Source organism: Rattus norvegicus, chromosome 8 (genome assembly GCF_021556685.1).
Source record: "Rattus norvegicus strain SHRSP/BbbUtx chromosome 8, alternate assembly SHRSP_T2T, whole genome shotgun sequence".
Lineage (NCBI taxonomy): Eukaryota > Metazoa > Chordata > Mammalia > Rodentia > Muridae > Rattus > Rattus norvegicus.
In genome coordinates, this window is record NC_141541.1 from 50,101,156 (window position 1) to 50,123,675 (window position 22,520).

The following is a 22,520-nucleotide window of genomic DNA, read 5'->3' on the forward strand; positions in this document are numbered from 1 at the left end:
CAGCCATCAATCCACGTACTTGATGCCAGACCACCTTTCCTGGGCGCCCGCTGATAGGAGTATGAGGCTAGAAACTGGGGGTGGATGGGAAGGGGGTGGCCACAAGATGGGAGGTTGGGCACCTGCAGGAATGGGGAGGTGTCAAGTCAGATTCTCTCTCTCTTTTTTAAAAAAGCCATTTATTCAAATTCAAACCGGCTAAAGACAAGGCTCCTGCTGCCGTTGACTTGCTCACAGCTCCGAAGTCAAGACTTTTAGACCTTCGCCAACCCGGATCCCAAACACCTGGACCATTCCAAGCTCTGCGGTGGCAGATAGAGAGCAGTCTGTTCTGACAGAGTTTGGCCAGTTATGTTTGGAAGGCAAGCAACTCCATGCTTGCATAGAGGGATACACGGAACAGAAGGACTTTGGGCCTGAGGGAAGCTGTGTCATTACCACCAAACCAAGGGCCACAGCGATGACCTTTGTATGAACACCAGCCAGGGACTGTTGTGAAGAGCAAAAAAGCCTTACAACCTGGACTGGAACACCTCCCTGTATCTAACAGGTATCACTTCCCCCTGGGACATTCTCTAACCAAAACCTAGGAAACACTGAGATCGGAAGGGAAGGAGAAAGAGGGTGGGGTAACCAGGGATTCACCTTCTTTGACACAGGTGTTGTTCTTCCTCTCGTAGCCCTGAGGGCAGTCACACATCAGGTACCCAGAGGGGAGGACACTGCTGGCCAAGCCTTCTGGACACCTGCAGCTTTTGCTGTTGTTGGCCTTAGGGAGGCACAGTAGACTGCAGGGCTGAGGAATGCAGGCATTGCTTCCTGGAGAGAAAACACAGAAGTCAGAAGCCGCAGTTAGGCTAAGATGTGCCAAGGGGCAGGCAGAGAACCACTGCGAGCCACTGAAAGTCATCTTACAGATGAGGTGGTGGGGAGCCTAGAAATCTCTGGAACATTGATGAACCTCTGTTCGGAGGCCTAAGGGCCTGATCCTCAGTGGGGGCTTCACAGTGGCTTGTCTCCATAAGAGCGAGGGAGCTGGGCCTCTGTGGCCACAAATATCAGAGAAGGATGGTTCAGTCCCATTTGTTTATACAGTCTAGGACCACAGCCAGCATACGGTGACACACATCATGTGCAGACTCCCCCATCTCAGCTAACGTGATCAAGATAAATCCTGACAGAGAGGCCCAGAGCCCCACCTGAAATGGGATTCCAGGTTCTGTCAGGTTAACAATTAACACTAACCATCACAGCAGATGACCATTAGTATTGACAGGGCCTTTGGGGTGTTAAGGTGGCATTGCAATTAAAAGTAAAATGATTGAGTGATGATATCATTTTGATGCTGAAAGGAAGAGAATAAGAGGCACTGTACATACATACATATACACATATACATGCATGTATATGTACAGATATGCATATATATGTACACGCACACATAAACACATGTGTGCTCAGCACTGTATATACATATGTGTGCTCACCCAGAGAGAGAAATTCATGTGATAAAACATTCAAAGAGACTGAATCTACCCTAAATGACTCAATCTACCCTAAGAGCCTCGTTGCCAGCCTGCCAGAGCCTTAGACATGAGTTTACCCTGACGCCTGTGGGAACGAGGTGCTCCTTTACCTCAGATTCCCACATCGCTCACTATAGGAATCGACACACAGCCGCTCCCAGTGACAGAAAGCTCAAACTGTGCTGTGTGTTCAAACCACTCAGTGTTCCAAGGGAAGCAGCGCTGGCGGGCTAAGTCCCTTAAACACGTGCTGGTACAGGGTGATTTGCGCATGAACTGTGTCCATAAAATGACATGACCAGCAGTCTCACACACACAGTGGATGTCCCTAGGTGGACAAGGAGACCATGCGGGCCCTATTTAAAGAGGCTGACCCAGGCAAAGCTGCATGGCACTGCCATTATGAGAACTCATGCAGGGCAAGACCAAGTGAGCCGCCAGGTCTGAGGACACAAACTGGGCAGGGCAGAGCATCCCGGCTGCCACAACGACACAGAAGAGAAGGTGGGTGTTCTACATAAGAAAGCCCAATGGAGACGGAGGGAGAATCTACCCCAGACCCTTTACACAGGACGCCAGCCGTATATGGTATGATGCCCATTATCCCTCGTGAAGAGACAAATGCCCCTCTAGAAGACCCTAGCCTAGGACTTCCTCACAAGGCACACTAGGGACATTTTCAGTATCTAAATATTTGGCAATTGTCGAATCCATGCTGCCTCTAGTAACAGATAACCATACCCACTCTTGCAGGTGCTTGGAAGCCTGTCTTCATGGTAGGCTCTGAGGGAGAATTACAAGAACCCCAAAGTGCTTCATGCCATGGCAGCACTGAAGAGACCCATAATCTTGCAAAACGACCTCTTTAAAGGATGAAAGAGGAACTTCCTGCCGGGGAAATAGTACTGGTTCTGCCTAAGACCAGTCAGAGCGAGACCAGAAACGCCTTCACTAACAACCAAGTATCCCGACACCCTGACTGTTCATGCAAACCAATTTTTAATTACAGGCCAGCGTCCATCAAATGGCAGAACTCTAAATTGTTGTCACATCACCAAGGTATGGCTGAGAGGGGACAAAGCCCGAGAGCTGCACTGAAGTTGAAGTTTTGAAGGCAGCCTGGCTCAAACTCTTAGCAGTACGTGTATCACCAGACGAGCCACTGAACCCAGGTTTCGTGTAGACAGCGAAGACAGTGGGAGTATGGGAAGGCACATGGACCGGGGAAAGACCAATGTTGGCTACACAAGCCTGTGAAACACATTAGCGTTGTGCGGGTGACAGAGCCATACCCTAATAAACGTACCTACCATTGTTTTATGCTTGGCTGATAGAAAGTCCTACGTGTGTTGGGAATGAATAACAAAAATAACAAGTGGCCTGCACTTGAGGTTCCCTGCATGCATCCTGCACTGGGGTACCCTCTCAGGGCATTACAGAGCCAGGGAGGTTAAAGCCAACAAGCTTACGGATAAGGGCCTGAACGTCACTAGTAACATCACCATGGAAGTCTAAGACACTGCAAGCTTGCTTTCTTCACCCTGGAAAAGTCCTGTTTGGTCCTGAAGAAGGGCACCAATTAAGTGCCCCCAGGCCAAAGTGACAACCATCATGGCCGTGTCTGCCACCAGCACTTCCCCCTCAAGCCAGCACTTCCTCAGGTCTAGACACTGCCCCAACCTCCTCTTTAGAACATGAAGGGAAATCACACCTGGGCCGAGACTCTACCAAGCGTGCAGAGCACAGGGGTTCGGCCGAAAACTGCACCTCACTGCTCCCCAGGGACTGGGTGTGACTGCCCCTCGGCTGTGCTTGCACTGCTGGCTTAAGAGGCAGCCAGGGTAGGAAGTGGGGAGCCTGAGACCAGAAGGCTCACTGAATCAGTGCTACAGAAACTGCTGGGTGCGCACACAGCGTGCCATGCGCACCCACAGCAGTGGAGCCGTGCTCTTCTGGACGAGGTGGCATCTGAGAGAACATTCTGCAGCCTGCCAAGTGGAGCAGCCAGGGTGGTGTCCTTCATCACAGGCCCAAGGAGAATGGTGCTGAGCCTGAGAAGCAGGGCCCCGTCCTCCTGTCCTCCTGTAAATTGGTTATCTCCCAAGATTAGCTGGAGCCATATAATGTCCCGTCCCACAAAAACAAAACAAAAACAACCTCAAATCACAAAGCCATTTAAAAAAAAAAAAAAGGCTTCTCCATGTAGAGGCAGCTCTCGAACTGGCGAGAACCTTTGGGAACACTAATTCATATCTAGGATTTCATTCTTTGATCTGCAAACCATGGATCGTAATGCTAACCCCCTACCAGCTAAGAAGCCACACAAACAATGCTGACTTAGATTCGTGCCCAACGTTTTGGAGTCCTTGAGGGAGTTCTCATGCTTTCTTCCTTAGTTCCAAAGGGATAACAGTGGTTATCTATAAGTGTATTATTTTCCTTGTCAATTTTCTCTCCATGTGGTAAGCCAAGAACTTCGAAACGGTGCCTATCAACCCTATAGTTCAAAACAGGAAACCCCAGCAGTGTGTCCACAGAGGCAAGTCAGCAGACCCAGGAAGCCATTTAATCCCGTGGAGATAAGGAAGGTGTGCTTAAAGGGACTATTCTTCCCAGCAACGCCTTGTCTCTCTGCTAGAGAATCGGGAGTCTCCTTCAAGATAAGCAAACAGGCAGTCGAAGGAGAAAGGAAGCTCCCATAACCACAATCCCGGCCTGCAGGACCCGCTGACAGGGGGTCCTGGAATCCTGAGCCAATAGTTTTACAAGAAGACTCTTAGCCAGGTGGTGCACACCTGAAGGCCTAGTGCTCGGTGAGCTGAGGCAGGAGGATTGAGAGTTCTAGGACAACCTAGGTAACACCATGAGGGTCTGTCTCAAAAAGAAACAATAGAAACAACTAGGCATGAAGGCTCACACCTGTAATTCCAGCACTTGGAAGGCGGAGGCAGGGGGATGGCTGGCTTGGGCTCCATGGTAAGTTTCATGCTAGCCTGAGCTACAATGTGAGAATTTGCTTCTAAATAAAAGTGAATTCTGCTCATCCCTTCTCTCAACAAATAAGAGCTAAGCACCTACTAAGTGCTGGGCACTGGTAAAACATTGAGAAGAGAAAACATGACATTCATTTTCCTGAAGTTCACACATCCAATGTGGATTATGAATGAAAAAGACTGCACAAAGTGTGGCCGCAGAAGTAGGTGTGTCCAGTGGGCATTCAAGCATCTGGGCATGCAAGCATCTGGGAACCCAGCATGCACCATTCCTTGTGAATGTGCCAGAAGGGGATGAAGCACATGAATGGGCCTCCCACAGCTGTAACCAGAAGCCCACACCACCCATCGCCCAGGAGCCAAGGGCGGGAAGAGGGCGTAATCACCCACTAAGCACCAGCACTCCGGGCGGGCAGAACTCGCTGTCTTCCAGCTGTTTGTGTATCATTAGAAAAGAAATTAAGATGCCATTAGGAAGAAATTAAATAATGTGCATGTTGTCGTGACAACAGAGAGGCAAACTGCCAGATCTTGCTCTGAGTCGAGATTGCCCACACGGCAGCCCCTTTCTGGAGACCAAGGCTGGGGAGAGAGAAGAGGACCCTGCCTTACCGGCGTTCTTTCCTTTGTAGAAGATCTTCATGTCCATCAGGCCAGTGAGCTGGCTCGCTAGGGTCTCCACCTGGGACCTGCTGTACTTGGAAGCTCTGAAGATACTGAGCTGCGACCAGTCGTCCCAGTAGATCTCGTTCTGAAGAGAAAACCTGCCTGTTAATCCAGCTCAGTGGTCCTCCTGGGACACTTCATGAGGACAAGGACCATTCAACCCACTGCCATGCAGGGACAGCAGATGATGACTGGATAAGAGGCCTGGTCAAAATTTCACTTAAATGAAACCTCACCGACAGGAAGAAATGGACGAGAAAAGGCTACCTAGTACTCATTTAGTGGAAGGACGGGGGGTGATTCAGTTTTGACATATGTTTCCCCACTCTAGGCAGACGCATTTGCTCCCTAGGGTGAGAAGAACTGGAAGTCAGCAGGGAATGAAGCCAGGGGTGAAGATACGGAACTGCAACGACGAGGCCACAGGAGTGAAGAGCAAAGAGATTCCCTCAGAGGAAGGGATTTCAACTGTCAACCTTTTGAAAAGTGAGCAGTGAGTGGTAGATAGAAGCCTACATCTCTCCATGAAGGTTGCAGACAAGTTAGTGCGGATTTGGAAGGCAGACGGTTTTTGAGACCTCAGACAGACTCTGCAAAAGCCCAGCAAGGCCTCAGCTCTGAGCCTAGCCACGCTCTTCCCCTTCTCTGGAAGACTGCACATGAACTATGGGAGGACAGAAAGGACGCACCTTAAAGACGGCAATGGCGTAAGGGTGTGGGAGGTTGTCAAGGATGACTGAACGCTGCTGGCCACTGAAAGTGATGCGCTCGATACAGTCCAGGTAAGCGTCCGTCCAGTAGATCCAGTGGCCGTCCACAGAGATGCCATTAGGCCACTTCACGTCCTCTGACACAAGGCGATAGGCAGCAGACCCATCCATGTTGCTCCGGTAAATCCCAGGCTTCAAGTCTCCCCAGTCAGTCCAGAACATCACCCTGGCCAATACAGAGACCACACAATCTCATCAGAATGACCCAGGACAGCCTTGGTTCTACTTCCCAGCTGTAAGTCCCCTCCCTCCCCCAGAGCAATCATTATTACTATTATCTGTCATAATATTTGAGATGCATTCAGAAATGTAGTTTGAACTTGACTCAAAAATTCACCTACTGGAGTCTTCCTATAATCACGCTGTTCCAACGCCATACAAAGGAACGCACATATATGCACGTTAATCTGAATGCTAATTGGCAGAGGGAGTGATATGTAGTATTATACGACAGAATACACCTATTGCAGTGCTCCCAAAACAGGATATACAAAGTAGTTTGAAATCCGCATATTGTGTGTGTTACTTAGTTTTTGTCAACAACACAGAGTCACCTCAGAAGACTTCAATTAAGGAACTGCCTTCATCAGACCGGCCTGGAGCAAGTCTGTGGGCCTCGTTCTTGACTCACAACTGAGACAGGAGGGCCCAGACCTCTGTGGGAAGTTCCACCCCGGGCATTGGCCCTGGGCTATATGAGAAAGCGAGCTGAGTGAGCCACTGGGAGCAACTGACTAAGTGTGGCCTACGTTTCCGTTCTCGCCTTGGATTGCCTCAGTGAGGGACTAAAACCCTCGAGCAAACTAAACTCCTTCCTGCCACCTCAGTTTTCATCCATGTTTTTATCCCAGCAATTAAACTGCTATTTGTGTTCTGATAAGCCACTGTCACTCAATGCGCATGTCCACTAATGCACAGGAAATCACAAATACACTCTGATTCTACCTGAAAAGACATGTGTGTCCCTAAGGGGAGCCATATTTAATGATCATGATTGAACACCAGTAAAAAGACTCTGAATAATGCAAACAAAAAATTAATAGCAGCTTCTCTGTATGACTAATGTGACTGTTATGTAACAGCGATGTCATTACGTTCCTGGATGTAGGGGGATAAAGGGTGAAGAATGAGACAGGACCTTCTTTCCTTTCAAGGTCTTCTGTTCTCTTTTCGTATCTTCAACCAAGCCCATAAATTACTTTTAGAGTGTTCTTTTTAAAATAGTGTTAATTCTCAATCATAAACACACATGGAGAGAAAAGTTAACACAGTTTCTTCTTAGTAAATGTTTGCTGGAATGAAGGAGTTAAGTGAATAGCAGCCGTCCACACCCCAGGTACATATTAACTTTAAATAAGATAATTTTAATAACTCCCTGCATATGCTGGGAGTTCTGTGTGTGAAAACGGCTGATTGAATTAAATGTTTGTGAGACTCATGGAACTCAAGATAAAAAAAAAAAAAATCCTTACAATTTATCAGTGGCCTGCCCAGTTTACAAAGACTCTCTTTCATGTTACCTTTTCTGTAGAAACACGCCACAGATGTGAGACATCTGGAGACCAGAAGAGAGTTGGATGCTTCCTAATCAAATACACACGGAGTTATCGGACCACGACAAGGAAGCTGTGGCTTCAAAAGCCTCAGTCAACAGGTTATCTCCCCCACGATCACTAGAAGCAGAAACTTGGCCTCCAGCTTTCGCTTTCATGAGCATCTGTTGTAGCAGCAGGCACAATGCTGGCTTCCCATAGGGAAAACACTTACCCCTCTTGGGGCACAAGGACTAGAGCCCTGGGTCGATCAAGCACAGAGGAATTGACGATTGTCAGCCGGAAGTCACCATCTGGATTAGCTACCTGACAAAACAAAGCAGGAGTCGGGGAGACGGAGAGGGATCTAAGTTCCTCCCAAAGCCCACACACCCAAAGCCCTCCATGGGCCCTGCTTACAGCACACTCTCCACACCTGCCCTTTACTCTCGAGTCTCATTCTAGAACCATTGGGAGGCCTGCCTTGATTCCCAATCAGAAGGCGCTGACCATGTCCCTGGCTGAGATAATTTCCACATGGGCTGAAGGGGAGGCTAGAACTATGTGCTTTCTGACTCCAACCCCAGGGCATGACAACTTGCACAAAGGTAACTATTGCTTCGGTCCCTTGAAGCCCATGAAGCTCCACATGGATCACTCCTCAGTATTTGCACACAACCTGCACACATCTTCCTGCATCCTTTAAACCATCTCTAGATCACCTGTATTTCCCATGACAGTGCTGGTGCTAAGTAAATAGTAAATACTCAATACTGTCCTGTCTTGTTTGTGCTTTTTTTTTCTATTTTCGATTTAATTCATGGATGTGAAACCACAGATTTGGAGGGGTGACTGAACTACTCTATAAGCCAATCACTTCTTCCAGGGTCATGAGAAGATTCCACTCCAGTATCAGGCTCAGCTTCAGAGGCTGAAGTCCCCAGAAGCTTCCCCACTCATTTCACCTCCCCATGCCATCCATTTCCCCGACCACACGATCACATGACTTGTTCCACGTTCTCAGAAGAAGGACAGGTTTCTTTATCCTTTGTATGGTTTCTATTTGCTTTAAGACAAGACCTCTGTGTATCTCCAGCTGGTCTTTCAACTTACTATGTAGCCCAGGCTGGCCTCAAAATCCTGATCCTCCTGCCTCAGCCAAGTGCTGGGATTACAGGACTACACCAACATACCTGGCTCCTCTAAATGGAAAGTCAATGAGAAAGAGAATGTGTATGTCCTTCCCACCCCTTGATTACTGTATTATTAAACACAAGACCAGGACTGGCATGTATCTTGTCCCAAACGGCACTTGTTTAATGACTAAGTGAGACTTGTCCTCAACTTGAAGAAAAAGAAGTTTCAGGAAGCCCCCTGCTGCATGTTCCTCGGCTGACAGGATGATACATGGATCCAAGGCAGCCTCCCAAGCCCCTGCCTCCATCTCACTGTATGTCACACAGCTCTCTGTGTCTCCTGACTTTGTGTTTTCCCATTAAGCTGCGTGTAGCATCCCCATACAGTGCCAGTTCCCAGAGCTACTGGGCCAGAGTTCCAGGGCCTCAGCGGTAACTGCAAGGTACGGTGCAGAGATGATTCCCTGACACACTACTTTGGGCGGTTTACAGGCCCTTCATCGCTCTCACGTAACCGTGGCTGTACAAGGTGGAACAGGTTTTCTGGGAAGCTAATAGATAGGTAGAGATCAATACAGATGACAGAGACATAGTTGTTTTTGACAATAATGGACTGCTGTTGTTATGGTGCTTGTAACACTATGAAATCAGAAGTCGTCATCATCATTATCATATGAAGCTTCTGCTGGCCGAAGGACAAACGCTCATGTGTCTTAAATGGCACCTCGGGCCTTGTGTCCTCCCATGGGTTCCTCAAAGCTGTAAACATCCTGAGATGACCGCCCCCACCCCTTCTATCCCTTCAGAGGTTCAGTGGCCAGCTTAGGCCCCAAAAACCTTGGGGGAATTTCCAGAGTGATATGACATGTTGCTTCCTATTTTTTGTGTCAACTCTGGCCCAGAGCCTAGCTGCTCCACCTGCTCGCTTAATGAAGAGAGCGGGACTACTCATACCTCGATCTTTTTAAAGCCGGCATCCACCCAGTAAAGTAACTGGCTGAGGGGTTCGAAGGCCAAAGCCTCCACGGTCTCCAGGCCAGAATTGATGATCACCTCTTGCCCTGTGCTCCCATTCAAGCAGAGACGCTAGGAGGAGAAGGACATAATCAACGCTGTGAACTGTGCGGCTGACTCAAGGCTAGTTGGCCCCTCAGCATAGCCCAGTCTTCTGCTAGCCAACCAGTTTGCCAAGGTCACAAGGGTTTATAGGAGTCAATGTGCACATAGAAGATGTGTTAACAGAATGACTGTGTGCTATTCTTATAAACACAGATTATTAAACCGTGACCCATCTCAGAAGAAAGATCTTTTTACTAAGACGTAGGAGTCTGCTGTCTTTTAAAATAAATGACAAAACAGACTGCAGCTATGTTTTACTTCTTCTGTCTCCTTTTATAGAGTCTTTTATCCCTTGCATGGCTCTAGGTCATCAGGTGTCATTGTTGGGGCAATTACAGTCAGTGGTCTCCCCTAACCCCAACCCTTCTGATGTAAATCTAACATTATGTATGGATTCTGGAACTAAGGATTCAGTGAGGAAATGTGATGGAGCCCTTTTTTTTTTTCTGAACCTATAGAACTCTGCTTGCCAGATAAATGATCTAACACTGAGCTACATCCCCAGGTTCATTTCGGGATGGAGAGATGGCTCAGCCATTTAAAGTGTTTCCTGCTCTTGCAGAAGAGAGTTCAGTTCTCAGCACCCCCATGGCAGCTGCCTAAACGTCTGTTCCACAGTTCCAAAGGTCACTTCTGACCTATCCTGACACCGTGCATGCACACGGCATACAGACATACATGCAGACAAAACACCATCATACACATAAAGTAAAATAAAAAATAAATCTTTAAAATGCATATATTTGAACATAGATGTTCAAATACATATGCAGGAAATATCTAGCCTATCTAGAGATCTTCAAAACCTATAGCCTTAACCTGGTGTGTGTATGTGTATGTATGGTTGTGTGTGTGTTAGTGTGTGTGTGTGTGTGTATGTGTGTGTTATTGTGTAATTGTGTGTGTGTGTAATTGTGTGTGTGATTGTGTGTGTATGTAATTGTGTGTGTGTGTGTGTGTGTGTGATTGTGGTTGTTCTGTTTTTGTGTCCTGAGAGTTGGGCCTGGGGCTTTATGTACACTAGGCAAACATTGAGCCACACAGCTGTATCTGCCCTGAGTCTCTGGGCTGAATCGATCCCCGCTCCCCCAGCCTCCCATCATGCCCAGACATTTCCTGGTTCTTTCCTGAGCTCAGGAGACCTAGAGTGGGTAGTTGTGTGGACTGAAGATAACTGGATGTCACTACACTTTGAAATGGGAGGGGAGATGCTAACGAGGAAGATGGCAACTGACAATTCCATATCGCTGGCCCCAGAATCTGGCAGGAAACTAAGATCTCAAATGCAGTCAAAGATTCAGATCTGGAGCATCCTTTATCTTTCCCATAGGAGCAGAGGTAGGCAGGGGAAGAAAATTACAACAGAACACTGCAGTCAGAAGCCACAGCCTCAAGACTTAACCAAGGGCTCACAGACTCACCTGGATGGTGTCCAGCGCCAGGTCAGACCAATACAGGCAGTTGTGCTCATAGTCAAAGTCCAGGGCCACGGCTGCCCGCAGCCCCGAGAGAGGAAGCTGTTCCGTGGCTCCCGAGGCCAAGTCGTAGCGGTAGATGGATTTCCGCATGGCGTACAGGATGAACTCATTCTCTTCTGCAGACGTAAAGCAGTCAGGATAACCAGGGATGCTGAAGATTGCCAAGCAGGCCTGGCCAACTTGCTTCTCACACACAAACCCTAACCCACTGTCACAAGGGGAGATCAAGAGCCAGAGCCTAATACAGACTCAGGTCACAGAATAACATCCCACTCCTCACCCAGTAAGGGTGTCTCCTCATCTATGCTTTGTTACACTCCAGAAACAGCAACAAAAACACTTCAACGTCTCTATTTCTGAGCTCTGCCTGCAGCCTTCAGTCACATGTGTCAACGTAAGTGGCAGGTCATTCCATATCATAGTATGTCACTGCCCCATAGCACCCTTGCCTTGGTGACTACTTGGTAACTACCAAAGCCTTCTAACCCGGCTTCCCACCTCTATGCTCATTCACACATCTATTCACAACGGCCTGCTATGCTTGAAGATGACCTCATAAGTTTTCAGAGCAACAATGTACTTCTTCTGGAGTGATTACAAAATGTTCGACAGAGTAATTACTGTTCCGTTTCCGCTGAACAAATGTTTGCACAGTGTACTTCCTATGTGCCGGGCATGGTTTAATCTTCAAAGCACCCGTGAGATGGGAGAATGAATATTAATTTGTTTAAGGGCACACAGCTAGGACGCAGGTAGACTTCAGATCCAGAGTCTCTGCTTTAGCCTTTATACCACGCTGCCTTTAATGGTGGGATACCCACGATGCCACTTGTTAAGGCATATAAATAAAGGATCAAAGCGCTTTTGAGTTTTTCCTAAATCACAACCAGTGATTTAAGGCCTAATACCCTCTCTTTCTACTTAGAGAAGAACCTAGATGTCATCAAGACTCTTCCACAGGAGGGCAGGGAGCATCTCTAGCCACAGCACCTATGGAACCTCTGAGTAGCTGAACATATAGGGGTGCCTGAGGGTGGCAAGACTAGGAAGGACGTGTAAGCTCCCCGCCCTCCAGCATCGCTTCCATACCACTGTACTGGCTGTTCGCCTGTATTGTGTGCAATACCTTGTGTAGCGAGCAGATTTAAAAAGAACCCAATCTAGATGCTGGGAAGAACAAAATACACGGCGTTCGGATGCTGTCCCCTGAGTGTGGGCCTGACCAGATGTTTGTTACTTGTGCCATCTCTCCAAATAGACGAACAATAAAAAACTCTAAAAAATATTTAAAGCATCTACTGGTGCTATGCTACATGTGGGATCAAGATGTACACACAAATCCTTTGCTTCGTGCTTGAATTGGCCGCTGGGTGGGGGTTTTTGTTTTGTCTTTGTTAAGTTTTGTTTTGTTTTCCCCTGTCTTGAACTCACATATCCATATAGCCCACTTTATAGGAACCTTAATACTGGGCTGGCAAGATGGTTCAAAAGCCTGATGGACACTGTGTTCAATCCCCAGGAACCTACACAGGGGAAGAAGAGAATCAACCCCCGGAAGTTGTCCTCTGACCTCATCATCTACACTGTTATACAAATGCTGACCCTCCCCACACACATACACACAAATAGATGAATTAAAAAAAAAAACAAAACTCCAATACTGATAACACATTGAAAACAGATCCACTAAGTCAGAGTAGGCAAAACACTTGTTCACTATGTGGGCCTGGCCCCTAGCACTACTTCTCGAAAGCTTTAAATAATTAATAAGTCTACATAACTCTTGAAGAAGGAAGAGTTTGTTTCTTTTTCTTTGTTTTCACCTTGTTTCAAAAATATTCAAGATACCACCACAAGGTAACTAAATGTCGCCTTTGGGCTGACACGAATTCCAAGGCAGGGAAGATGTAGGTCACGAGATGTAAGCCACATGCTGGGCAGTAAGATTTCTGACCCACATTCTTCGGCAGCACCCAGAATGCTCACTGCCCCTTTGCTTCTTCTAAGAAACTAGTGTCCTTACAGCACGGTACAAGACCTGAGACTTGGGTAGGAGGCAGGCTGGGGTAGCATGCAGTGCCTCCACAGGTGAGGGCTTTGGCTGCTGAGGACATGCAAAAGCACAGCCTAGAAAGATACATTGTTACAGTAATCATAAAGAAGAAAAATCGCTGCGTTTTACAAATCCTTCCAGATGCCCACATTACCTCATCTTTGCAAAGATGGTATGGTTCCCATTAGGCCCAGAAAACATCTTTTTCTGAGTACTTCTCTGCTTGCTGTCAGGGAATGACCTACCCTAAGTGAGACTTTTCTATTTGATCTCCTGCTCTCTCCTTTTCTATCAGAAGGGAAAATAGCTTTCTTGCCTGTTCTGATGGCTTTAAACAAACAATCGTATCCCTTGCTGAATTATCCCTGAAGTATTTATGAGAAAGTCCGTACTCCAAGCCCTTAAGAGCAATCACTCAAACCCTCCTCACCCGAGCCCTCATCACGTGGCTCTCACGAAGGGAGCACTGCAATATTATCTGCTCATTTGAAGGAATGTGCTGAATTAGTGGTTCTTTTTACATCTCCACTGTGAGGTATGTTAATTACTCTGGTAATGATGGAAGATTAAATTAAGGAACTAATGAGCTTAGCATCAGGACACGCTGACGAGCAGTGAGGGGCAGGGCGGAGGCTGCCCTGCTCTGCCTGCCTGTGGAAGACAGAAGGCGGCATGCCTGAGTCATGATTCCCAGGGAGCTCGTCACTTCCACCAAAACAACACTGCAGATGAAGGCCAGGGCCACTCACTGGCCCTGGGATGATGAAACCTCAGAGGAAGGAAGGAAGCTCTGATTGAATGAGTCCTGGAAACCATGAAAGAAAAAGAGGCCAAACAACCACTTTTTTGTGATGTGTGTGTGTGTGTGTGTGTGTGTGTGTTGTATGTGTGGTATAGTGTATGTGTGTGTGTGTGTGTATGTGATATGTGTGGTATATGTATGTGTGTATGATTGTGCATGTGTATGCATATTTATGTATAGGTATGTTGTGTGATTGTACATATGTGTAGATATTTATCTATAGTATGTGTATATGGTACATGTGTGGCATGGTACATGTGTGGTATGGTAGTGATATGTGTATGTGTGTATGAATGTGCATATGTGTGCATATTTGTGTGTATGTATGTGCGTATAATGTATATGTGGTGTGGTATGTGTGTACGGTGTGGGGTGTGTATGTTGGTAGGGGTGTGTGGGTTTGTGTGTGAATTCACATGTGTGCATATTTGTGTGTATGTATGTATGGTATGTGTGTGTTGTGGTTATGTATGGTATGGTGTGTGTGTGTTGATAGGGATTGGGGTGTGTGTGTATGCATGTATGAATGTGCACATATGTGCATATTTGTGTGAATGTATTATGCGTGGTGTATGTGCAGGGTGTGTGATGTGTGCGGTGTGTATGTCTACTGTGTGTATGAGTGCATATGTGTGTGCATGTGTATGTGGTATATGTGTACATGTGTGCATGTGTGTGATATTGTGGGTGCACATGTGTGCATGTATGTATATGTGTGCATAGTGTATGTATGGTATGGTATGTGTGATATATGTGTATGTATGTGTATGCATGTATATATGTATATGTGCATGTATACACGTGCATGTGTGTGGTGTGTATGTATGTGTGCAGTGTATATGTGTGTGTGTGTAGTGTGTAATATGTGTAGTTCATTTGTGTGTGTATGTGTGCCCAGCTGAGCATCACATGCCCTGCTCTACCTCCCAGCCTTACTCCCTTAAGACAGAGTTCTCACCAACCTGGAGCCATGCTGGTCAACAGCAAGCCCCAGCTCGCCTCCTGTCTTCACCTGTTCACAGCACTGGGCTTACAAGCACACATGTGATCATGCCTTGCTTTAGTGTAGGATACTTGGATCTCCATACTTACATAAACAGTGCTCTTGTCCACCGAGCCATGTCCCTCGCCTAATCACATTTTTAAAGTATCATACTTTTGTGACTATATTACAAATAACTCATACTACATCACTACCAAATAGCATAAAACATCTTTGAAATACAGTTATATCTTCATAATCTCTCCAAAGAAGTTTTTCCCCATCAATAGGCACAGTGACCTGGGAAACAGGACTGACACTTAGATGCCATTTGGATCCTGGACTTTCAGGTGTGAGTTTTAGCACTGCCAATTACTAGATACATGATTTTAGGGACATCTTTCCCTCTGAACCTGCTGGCTTCCCCATATAGACGCACATACAATACGTTTCAGTGGAACTGATGATCTCTGCGTAACTGGGCTGTAGAGAAAATTAAACTGCCAACACATGGGCAAGTGAACTGAGATCTATAAAAGTCTAATAAAACTAATATTTATTATAAAACCAAGATAGAGCACTTAGTTTAGAAGGAGCGCCAGTCTCTTTACATTCAACTTTGACAACTGAGAGACACACCGAGGTCTGTGACTGCTCCTCAACCCCCAGTGACAACATTCAATAGATACCAAATAGACTGCCCTCCAAATCCTGACCTACCACCACATAGTTCGCATCCCCTCAGGATGTGCAACTACACAAAGGCTTCGTGTGCCCATTATGCTTAGGGAAGGAGGAGCCTTCATGATGACAAAACTCTCTGAGTTTACCCCCACTAAGTAAGAAGAACCATATGCCTAACTGGAGTAGACCAGAATGACCCAACCAGGACTCAAGAGGGAAAAGGAAGAGACCACCTGTCTTACCTGCCAGGGGACAGGGGACCAGCTCCCCCTCCAGCCGTGCCTCAACATCTCCTCCACTGCACGTATCCCCAGAAATCTTCCGATAGCTGTTTAACCCCCAACCAAAGCAAGAAGTCAGTCAGAAGCATGGAGAGGGTTTCTGGGTCATGGAGGCGCCCCAGTTGAGCACATATTCCCAGGCACGGACAGCATAGTTGGAAGGATGGTGCTTAGTTGCCCTGAGTCAGTTTTGCTTGTGGTTATTTAGGGCAGGCAGACCCAGGTGGTTTAATGCACTGCTCAGGGAAGCACTTAAAAATCTCTCTCCTATAAACTCCTCTGAAGAAGTTCCCCAGTCAAGGCTTCTTCAGATGCTCTCAGCCTTGCAGAGAAGCTTGCAGACTCCGTTCTCTCCCCGGGCTCAGGAGATTGCAGATGCTATTCACTTAAAAAGCTGTCCAGCCTCCTGCAGTCTACAACTTGGGGTCTGAGAATTTAGGGTATCGGCAAAGGTGAGTGGTTCTTATGGCTCCCTCCTTCCCCACGCAGGATCTTATGAGCCTGACTCGGCCAACTGTATGGTGCAGATACATACCCTCTTGTTCTCCTGTAGGAAGAACCCACGGGACAAGGCACAGGAGGGCTGTAGGGCTTCCCAGAAAACTCAGGGTCTGGAACACAAACCTCTAAGGAGATATCTTCACTCATCTTGAAGCCAAAGTCACTGAAAAGGTGATTAGAGTCCATTAGAGCACAGATAAGTATCCTCCACCTCAGAACCAACCCTGCATCCTCTACACATACCTACTGTTTACAATCTATGGGATACTTCACAGGACCTTTAAAGAACAACTACTTTGTTACACTAAGCTACACCTACAAAAGAAGCCATGTGTCAGAACCACATCTAGAAAGCCATTGCTCTGTCCCCTCAGCAGACAAAAGGGAGGTAAGTCCATCAATCATGCCAAAGCAAAAGCTCGTCTAGATTCGGCTGCCTATCCAGACTCTGGGCCTGTCTGTCCTCGGATAAAAGGAAAGAGTGGAGCTGAGGCTGCAATTCCATTGGTAGAGTGCTTGCCTAGCATGCACAAGACCTTAGGTTCAATATCAGCACTAGGAGTGGTGGTACAAATCTGTAATCCTAGCTCTTGGAAGAGAGGCACAAGAAGACAGATCTTCAAAGTCACCCTCCACTACACAGTAGCTTTGAAGCCAGCTTGGGATGCAAACCTCTATTTCAAATAAATAGACAGACAAATAAACAAACAAATAAATAAATAACATGGGGGTCAGGGTGATGACTAGTAAAAGCTACTGCACCACAGTATGAATACCATCACAGGTACACATGCCTACCATACACACATATATACACATACATATATGCACACATACATACATACACATATACACACATATACATACACATACATACATATACATATATACATACATATATACACACATACACATATACATACACATACATACATATACATATATACATATATATACACATACACATATACATACACATACATACATATACATATATACATACATATATACACACATACACACATACACACATATACACATATACATACACATACATACATATACATATATACATACATATATACACACATACACACATACACACATATACACATATACATACACATACATACATATACATATATACATACATATATACACACATACACACATACACACATATACACATATACATACACATACATACATATACATATATACATATATATACACACATACACACATACATACATATATACATACATATATACACACATACACACATACATACATACACACATATATACAATGCATTAGCTAATGTTTAAGAACTATGATACTTTCTCCTTAAGTCATCAGAACTAGAAGAGGAATTAAAAACAGAAAAAATGACATTTTTTTTTGAAATACTGGGGAATCAAACCCAGGACCTTGTCCATGCTGGGTAAGTGATCTACCATTCCCTAGTCTTGAAAATCATCATGACTAAGAATTAAGTGTCACTTAAGAACCTGGCCCTATACCATCTAACGTACCTTGATGCCTCATCTTGAATGTGGGAGAAAACAGTTTCCTATAATCTAGGGACCACATCAGCCAAACTCACAGCTTGGAGGGTAAAGCAGGCAAATGCTGGTTAAACTCTAAGTCTCCCTATCACTCCATGGCTTCTCCTGTCTACACTCCCTACCCAGAAAGTACAGTGGCTTATACTTGTGCTTTCCAAAACTTGATTCAAGTCATAGGAATTTTCATACTCATGAGCTTGACCCAAAAGTCTTTACTTTCTGACACTGAATTACTACATCTATTGAATATTTCCTAGACTCCCCTGGATGAAAAATACAACCAAACCACAGGACTACGTGGTTTGCGCTGTTTAATCTCCACTTAGTGGACTGTGCAGAACCATCCTAAAGGCAGGAGCTCATTACTCTCCCTTATTCGATCCATCCATCTCTGACTGTCTGGCTTGTCTGGATCTCTTGAGGACCTGGGCTGGGGTGTTAGTACATTGCTTGTCTCAACAGCAAGGCGCCCAGTTGTGGGGCAGCTTCCTTGGTCTGTGGGTCACAACAGCTACATACTCTCCCACAAACAACGCCAGACCGCAAAAGCCATCGCATGTTTAAAAGCGACTGTCCCATAAAAGCTCTGCCTTAATCGCACGAGCGAACGTGTGACTCTGCTCATACATAAATGTGTGGTCTGTGGGTCACGATGGGAAGTAATTTGCTGACTAAGGGTTACACGTTGGAATCTGAACGCTGCATGGCTTGGCAACGTGGAGAAATAAAAAGATGTAAAAGAAGCTGCTCTTGAAATCAGAGAGTATGTCCACCAACACGGGCTTCCCACTAGGGTCCGATGGGGTTATGAGAATTCACTTGGCTTGCAAACCACGGCCTGCCAGTGGCTCAACCCACGGACAGGTGCCACCACAGCTGGTACATCCCATCTCCTCTCTCCTGGGGTCTTGGGACCACTTCCTTTCTCAGTGCCAGGGTCCAATCCACAAAATATTCTCCAGAGTCCTGTGATCAGCATGGCCCCTTTCCGGAAGCCACAGCAAACCGAGGGCAGCCTGACATCAACGGGCCCCTTACCATTTCTGCAGGGCCACAAGGGGCAGAGATGGGGTTTCCTTGGTTTGTAATAAAAAGGTTCAGCATCTAGCAAAAATAAGTACCAAGCCAGTTCTGGCAAACCAGTAAGAGCCCAGCCAGTTTGCCTAGAAGATATAACTTTTGCTTGTTTTCGGGCAAGCGGGACTTTTCTTTTTCTTTTTTAAAAAGACAAAACAGCAACTAGGAGGGGAGAAAACAAAACCTTCATTTAATTCGCCCACATCACTTTTTATTTAGTCTTCATTTTATTTCTTGGTACAGACACCTTTTGCATCTGGACAGGACTAACTCCAAGACACCCTGCAGAATCCAGGTGCGGGTGGCACCCCTGGTGGAGCTCACAAATAGGAGTGAATGAGGAGGAGCAGGGTCTGGAGCCTGGAGCCCTGTGGAACTCCTGGGGCAGCATTTGTATTGTAACAAGACCCATGCGCGTCTGGCCGAATCTAGCTGACTGCTTTTGTAAAACCAGGATTCCCTGGCCTGCACGCAACCAGATCCCTTCAACCAGACCTGCAGGCTGTCTTTCCTTCATCCGAGGGCGCTACCATGGGTGTAGCAGAACAGCACCAATGGACCCATCTGACTCACAAAGCCTAAAGCATTTACCACCGGTCCTCTCTCAACCTCTGGTCTAAATCTCTGGCTTTTGCTGGCCAAGAACAACGGCGCTGAAAGTAAAAGGTAGCCGGTGCCTCAGCAAACACTGAGACACATGCAGTGTGGGCTGCAGGACCATGCTGTAGCCACGCCTGACAGAAGAGACCGTGGAAAGCCAGTGGTACTGTGTGCTCAACAGCAGGAACCACGTACAACTAAGCTCTGCTCAGCTCAACTCTCCCCAAAGGCCGGACGTCCCCCTCCCACAGGACCTCCGCTTCCTCCCCTTGCCTGCCATGTTTTCTTCCTCATCTCTACTCACTCTCTCCACTCCACACACCCACCCCAGTCTTCATAGACAGACTGGCGGTAACAGTCACTCTCCTGCTCCGACATCACCATGCCGCTGCTGCATTGTCCGATGCTGCCCTCTCCTCGTAGCTGAATGTTTTCCCTAAGAGCCAGCACAAACATCTCTAGGAATCCCGATTTTCCTACTGCAAATCAAAGACCTCTCCTTTCTTTCAAGGTCCACACTAAAGGCAGCCAATCTTTCTCTAAGGTGGCTTCTCATCTCCTGACACTGCAGTGCAGATGTCACTTCCACTTAATCCCCAGACACACCTTGGATAGTTTCCTCGAGGAATAATAAGTGATACAAAAATAGTACATACGTACATCACCCCCAGTTCAGATTAAAAAAAAAAAGTCTTCTCCAGTAAAGGGAGGCACAGATCTAGGCCCATGCACCCCACCCTCAACGAAGCTACAGAAAACAAGTTCCCCTAAATGAAGTTTGCAGTGTGTTCCCTTTAGGAGTCCTCCCGGAATTAAACCCTGAGCTAGGAGTCCCTACAGAGGTGTCTGCATCTCTGCTGAACTGCACGGCTAGATCTGTAAGATAACATGAGTAGAGGGCACCTCACACAGTTCTCACTCATACAGCCTGCTTGGGGACTCCTTATCCCCTTCCTCAGAGAAAGAGAATATGCTCTCCATCTTTTAGCCTCACACCACAGAGCAGATATGACGCAACTCCAGATCCTAGGCATGGAGGAAGAACAAACCATTCGTAGTCCTCCCGGGTGCAGGAGCAGTTGGACACGACCACCGGCCGGTCAAAGTCTTCCCCATTAAAGCACGTTGCGTGAGGGGTCCTCCTTTTGAAAACTGTCTTGTGTCCTAGCAAACACTCGTTCCCCCGCTCATCAGATGGGGACCACAGCTTGTAGTCGTTTTCCGTGCAAGGAACCCCTGAGAACAGAGAAGGGCAGAGCAAGTCCTCAAATCCAGGCTGGTGCAGAGTTTCCTGTCTCCCACCCTCAATGCAGCCCTCCACTTCTGGTGGCCCTCCACTTCCATTGCCTCTGTAGCCATCCAGCAAGTATGAGAGCTCAAAACATCCCATCTCTAGTAACACGGGGGTGGGCAGCAGCCATAAGGAGGAAGGCAGCACCCCTGTAACACAGCTCCTCTGAGAAAGCTGTGAAGGTGCGAGTCAAATTTGACACCATCAACTTCTGAATCATAAAATCTGAGGCACTGGGGCGGGAGTGGGGGGAGCTGCTGTTTATTTTTGATGATTTGTGCATTGTGTGCGCACGTGCATGCAAGAGTCATTTTGGTCATTTCTTTGGTTTCTGACTGTATTTACTTATTTATTGTGTATATGTGGGAGGGTGTCCTGTGCATATGTTTTATCATTTGTTTGGTCTAGGACTGACTGTGTATTTTAAACTTTGTATTATTTTATTATATTATATTATATTATATTATATTATATTACATTATATTCAAACTTTCTTTGTTTCTTTGAATGTGCCTGCTGGTGCACATGTGGAGGTCAGCTCTGTGGAGTTAGGTCTCTCCTTCCACCTTTATATGGGTTCCCAGGATTGAACCGGGGTCTCCTCCAGGCTTGAGCGTCAATCACATTTATCTGTTCAATCATCATCTCACTGGCCTAGAGTTCTGGGTGCCTTACTGGCTTGCTTGATCGCATGTTTTAGAGATGAGAGAATATATCTAGAGTTCAGGTGAACCCCAAATTCCTGATTCCCCTGCCTCAACATCCCTAGAACTGAAATTCCACCATATACCATAAAACCCAGCCAAATCTCTAAATTATTAGGAGAGTCGGTAGCTCCATTTACAAGTTAGGTGACAGGTGGTGATGAGGTAGGGTTGGTCTGGGGCTGGGGCTGGGGCTGGGGTTGGGGTCTCTCCTGGGATACTTTGGTACACAGGTGATGCAGGGGTGCTGTTGACCCATCCTGCTTCGTCAAGAAGGAAAGCACATCTGGCAGTAGAGGCTTAGGGCGCTGAAAATGCGTTCGCCCTACTTGATGGTACGGGATCTTTATGTAGAGAGACTGGAAATGACAAGACATAACTTCACACTCCTTCCACCAGCCCACATCCACTTAAGATGTCAGTAGTGTGCCTATGGGAATTCCATGCTTACATCTAATTGGTGACTCATATCTTTTTTTTTTTAATATGTGTGTCAGACTAAATCCTACCCGAAGCTGATGCATACCTGTCGACACAATGCCACTCAAATTAGCAAAGGATTATTAAAAAAAAAAGAACCCTACCGTCTATGAGGCAATAAAGAAACTCAGTGGGTGCACTAGAGATCTGCATGAGCCTTATAATTAGGGGGTGGGACGTGATACCTAATTGCAGGCACAGATATATAATTCAAGGTGTGAAGGACAGAGGAGAGACACCTTCCAACCGAGATGCTGAGGCTGAGGCTGAATGGCTC

At 46.6% G+C, this 22,520-nt stretch overlaps 1 protein-coding gene across 1 annotated transcript in view; it reads right to left on the bottom strand.

The window, feature by feature from the left end:
• Positions 1-22,520, bottom strand: part of Sorl1 (sortilin related receptor 1) — a 162,951-nt gene that overhangs the window by 60,919 nt on the left and 79,512 nt on the right. Inside the window, 9 exon segments of the mRNA NM_053519.1 lie at positions 646-819; positions 5,132-5,270; positions 5,875-6,121; positions 7,723-7,814; positions 9,578-9,709; positions 11,164-11,336; positions 15,984-16,069; positions 16,558-16,686; positions 20,818-21,004. Coding sequence (NP_445971.1) covers positions 646-819; positions 5,132-5,270; positions 5,875-6,121; positions 7,723-7,814; positions 9,578-9,709; positions 11,164-11,336; positions 15,984-16,069; positions 16,558-16,686; positions 20,818-21,004 — 1,359 coding nt within the window.